The 4966-nt window shown below is 29.8% G+C and overlaps 1 protein-coding gene across 1 annotated transcript; it reads right to left on the bottom strand.

The window, feature by feature from the left end:
• Nucleotides 1-3880: 3880 nt before the first annotated feature.
• On the bottom strand, nucleotides 3881-4730 carry LOC130951287 (protein GLUTAMINE DUMPER 3-like). Its single transcript, XM_057879974.1, has one exon. The coding sequence runs from the start codon at nucleotides 4625-4627 to the stop codon at nucleotides 4142-4144; it is 486 nt and encodes a 161-aa protein (XP_057735957.1). The 5' UTR covers nucleotides 4628-4730; the 3' UTR covers nucleotides 3881-4141.
• Nucleotides 4731-4966: the final 236 nt, after the last annotated feature.

Genomic DNA, 4966 nt, shown 5'->3' on the forward strand with positions numbered 1-4966 from the left:
TTGATTGTTACCGATATAGGACCAGAGTCTAAAATTGCTAGAACAATGTGCCTATGCAATTCCAATGTATATAAAGTCAATACTTTTCCCTCATTCTATATTTAGTTTTTGAGATTGTCTTCTGATGCTTGTCTTTAACACTTAATCAGGATGTTTCTTTAGTACGTGGGTAACTTATTGCACGTGATGCAGAAAACGATTCCTAAAATCAAAATAGGCATTAGGTTTCCTTTTGTGAAAAAACTTACAGAATAACAGAGATGTACCATGTATTCATGCATGTGCAAATCAATATGAAAATGCACTAAGCTTCAAGGGCCACTTTTAGAGATAGAGATTTAAATTACTAATTAATTAAACTGAAAAACACAAAGTATACGAGTCTTTGCTACACTGCACTCTGTCATCATTGTATTTAGGAATGTTTCGAGTTGACGTCAAGTATTTAATGATAATGCGCTGGTCACAATTATTGCACCTCACTCATCATCGAATATGCTTCATGTAACAACTAATAAATTCCATACTAATTCTAATTATAAAATATTTGATTTAGTTCGACAAAATAACCCAATGAATTATCTCATAAATAAAAATGTCTTCTATAATATAGGCATATCGCCTAATTCAAAAAACAAAAAAAAATTATAACAAAAAAATTAACCAAAAATAACTATAATTTATTTTATTTAATATTTATTAATTATTACAACCATTAATAAATACTAAATGTAATAATTAATGACTACTAAATAAAAGTAAATTCTAACATTACCATATTAGAAATAATGAATGCAATTTACCCTTAAGATTAAGTGAGTCGTCCAAGGGAGTAGATAGTGGAAACCATGATTAATAAAACTCAATATATTGGGCCATATAGTTCTTTGGATGCTGACCCAAATGGAGGTTATTTTTCTTGGAGCTGTTGAAGCGTAAGCATATAATAATTAGTAATATAATGTTGTTGATGTTGTCACATTTCGATGACAACTTGTGAATTGAACACACCCTTGACGGACGCATTGAATCGTGGTGTCCTCCTCATAAATATATTGATGAATCATAATATCAACAAGCATTACATTGATCGCTCTATTACATGTATGTGTACCATACATGAAGTTGTTACATGGTGACATCAATGATTCCCTTATAGATGAGGAGACAAGGGAAGAACATACAATTAAAAACATACCTGCATATATATATGATATCAATTTCTTCTTGTAAATAATTTTATTATATATGTCATCAACTAATTTTTTCGTCTTGCTTCTTTCGATATATCACAAAGCTTTCTCAATAATGCAGAGATTTTATTGTGTTCTGATGATTTTAACAATTTCTGTTTATTAATAAGACAATTATGTTGCATCAATGTCAATAAAGCTTATACAACGACAATGATGATATGAGCCTTGTGTGATTTGAACCCCCAAAACAAGCTAGACAGCTAGCCCCATAGGACCATATTTATCCCACTAATAATTTGTCATTTTCGTTATCATAATTACTAGTTAATTGCTTGTTATCTGTTTTTCTTTCTCTCATCCAATTTATGGAAATCTCAACGTATATGTATATAAAATTATAAACAAATATCAATCTCTTCTTACTTCCTTTTGTATGTTATCTGTAACAAGCATATGTACACTAAACTTAGTCATTAATATAAAATATATTTAAAAATATAAACTTATATATTAAAATAAATTAAATTTTATATATATCTATATATAAATATATAATAATTAATTTTAGTGATTAATTTTAACGTATAAATAATATTTTTTTATATGTATATATAGGTTGCAAACGTTATATATCAATAAAATAATATATATACTAATTAATAATTCTCAACCATATATATAAATTATATATTTTATATAAGTATTTCCTTTTATATTAATTAATTTAATTTATTTTATATTAAATAATTTCATCCTGCTAATTACCATTTTCCTAGCCTTTGCACTCATTTGGGAAATAATATTATCGATGTTTTTCTCTTTTAAGCAATAGTATATAGTGAGTTTAATTTTATGAGCAATTTTTGTTAAATTAAAATACACTATGATAATTAAATTAAAGTGATAATAAGACAAAGTAATTCACACGAAAATGGTTTACTACGAACTAGCATGACACATTAGTATGACATTTAGCTTTCAGCAAAAAATCTATCTCCGTAGCGTTTTCCTTTATTTTGTTTGATGTTTTATTCCACCTTCCCTCCTTATTATCGCGAAGTTGACGGGTACCAAAATGTGTACGTCGACTACTTCCTTTGTATTATCATCGAACCATTTTGCATTTTCTTTTTTTGTTTTAACGTCTTCTCCACGGGAGAAACAAACTTTATAGCCACACTTACAATACATATTCTACAATCTTTTGGTACATAATAACATAATATGCTGGTTGGTATGATGAGAAAGTTTTAGGTTGTGTAACTACCTAGCCTAATCTTCGGGATGAGTGTTCTTCAGCATCTTGCTCATATATATATAGACGGGTGAAAGCAGAAAGTGTAATCTTAATGAAATAATATTAGGTACTAGAATAAAATACTTTTACATATATTAAATTAAATAAACAAGTCCTTCCATTGACAACCATCTTCATCTTTTTGATGAACATAGTCTATTACAAAGGATAGTGTTAGACTATTAACTAGTATGTAATTACTGAATGTGTGGTTGGATTAAAATTTATAAATGAGAGTTTGTATAAAATTAATTTTATAAAATTGATTTTGATCAAGAATGAATTGATATTAACATACTTTATTTTTGATTATTTTTATACTGAAATAGATTATAATAAACTAAATGTTATTTAGATTATATTATTCAAAATCACTTTTGGATACAAAATTTTTGAAAAAGACATAAATTTAAATAATTATTTTATATTATATTATAATTTTATTTTAGATATTTAAATAAATTTTAATATTTTTTTAGTACTCTTTAGTACTCTAATAGAATTAATAAAATTATAATACAAAATAAAAAAGATTATTCTATTTAAAAAAGTAATAACAATAACAATAAAAAATTTATATAAACAAAAAATTTATAAAAAAAATATGTATAACAGAATATTAGAAAAAAAAAATTATAAAAAATAATAAAATTTATTATATGAACAATAAAGATCAAAATTAATCTTTTAAAAAATTTGATGTAAGTTGGATGGTATAAAGGCTAAATCAAATACACCCTGAATGGTTAATCATTTTCGATTTTTTTTTTGTTAAAAAAGAAAGAAATAGCATCTAGATTCATTTTGGAATTGGCACTGAGCTAATTCGGTGAGTTCACAAGTACCAAGGGCAATAACTAAGTATGACATATGTGCAAGTATGGATCACAAATCTAAAACCAAATTGAACTTGGTTTGCAATAGCAGTGGCAGAAGCCGTTTTCACGGCGTAAACCCCGTAAGGTGAGAGAGAGACAAAGAAAATAATAAATGCAAGCAATGACCAAACGGAGGTTAACTTGAATGAGCGCCACGAGGAACAATACACAGTATTGTGCACTATTACATTACAGCTACTCAAGTTCTCACCTTCACTGTTTCTTCTCGCCGCATCCAACACACCCATGACGCATTTCCGCCCTTTGCCTCCTACTTCCACGTACAATGCCTACCCACCACCACTTCTTCCTCGTTTAATACTTAATTACTTCTGAATGTATGTACAAAATTCAGATCTCCGTATTTAAAAATAAATAATCTATACTCAATTTTAGTAAATTATCTTCTTTCTCCTCTTCTCCTTTTAATTAGAGCAAACTTTTATATATCTCAGAAAATACAATCGTTAACAGATGAAAAGATGAAAAGACGATATATTATAGAAATGGAAACACAAAATTGTGAATTAGTTAACTTTTCATTCCACCTCAGCCGAATTTACAGTCCCGAGTAATCTACCCAAAAAAAAAAATAAAATAAAATTAATAAAATTTAAATTAATAATTCCTATTATTACATGACCAGAGGAGCTAAGAGTCCTTTACGAAGAACTAACATGCAAGATTGCAGAGTAGACACCTAAAACTTGTATCATCTTTTTCTCTTTTCTATCCTTTTGATTTCATGAAAACAAAAAGCCCTCTTTCGATTAAGACGATCCATCATGAGCCGCGTCCCTGTTTTCGATTTCGCTTCTTACTTGTTTAGCACCCTCTTCGGATTTTTGAGACTGGTCGCAGGTACAAGCGTTGGTGTTGTTGGCGAAGGAAGAAGAGGACCTAACGGTACTTGATGAGACTGGCGTGGCCAAGAATGTTGGTTTGTCCTGTCCCGCCATGATCACAAGGATCTTCTCCTCGTAAGGACCTTGTTGCGGCTTCTGGTTGTCGTCGCCTTTTCCTTCTCCAGCTTCCAGGTCTCGTTCTCCTTCGCCGTTTCCTTCCAAGTAGCCAGAGAGCTTCCAATAGGAGCAGGCGAGGATCAAGAGAGCGAAGGCTATGAGCCCCAGCATGGCAGCAAGGCCTCCAAACAGGTATGGAACAGGGGAATGCCATGCCGAGTGTGGTACTTGTTGGCCCATGGAAGAAGGGGCTCTTGCTTCTGCTTTCATTGGTTCTCTGTATGCAGCCGCCATTTTTTGTTTAGCTGGTTTTTTTGTGATAAGTAAAGAGAGAAAGAGAGAGAAGAGGGAAAAAATACAGGGGAAGAAGAAAGAAAGAGGAGACAAGGCAGTGATTAATGGGTTGGGTTGTGAAATGGATGATGGTGTGGAAAGGTATTTATAGAGAAATGAGATTTTGCACAAAGAAAAGAATAACACTAAATCACTAATGATTAATAGTTTTTTTAGTTCAAGTTTACTTAGTACTTTTATTTTTAAAATTAAAAATTAAAGACTATAGTTGATTCGTTAATTTTCTTATTCTTTCTATGTAAACTATATATGTTGGATATAAAATTTTATTGCAATTTT

Source organism: Arachis stenosperma, chromosome 1 (assembly GCF_014773155.1).
Source record: "Arachis stenosperma cultivar V10309 chromosome 1, arast.V10309.gnm1.PFL2, whole genome shotgun sequence".
Taxonomy (NCBI): Eukaryota; Viridiplantae; Streptophyta; class Magnoliopsida; order Fabales; family Fabaceae; genus Arachis; species Arachis stenosperma.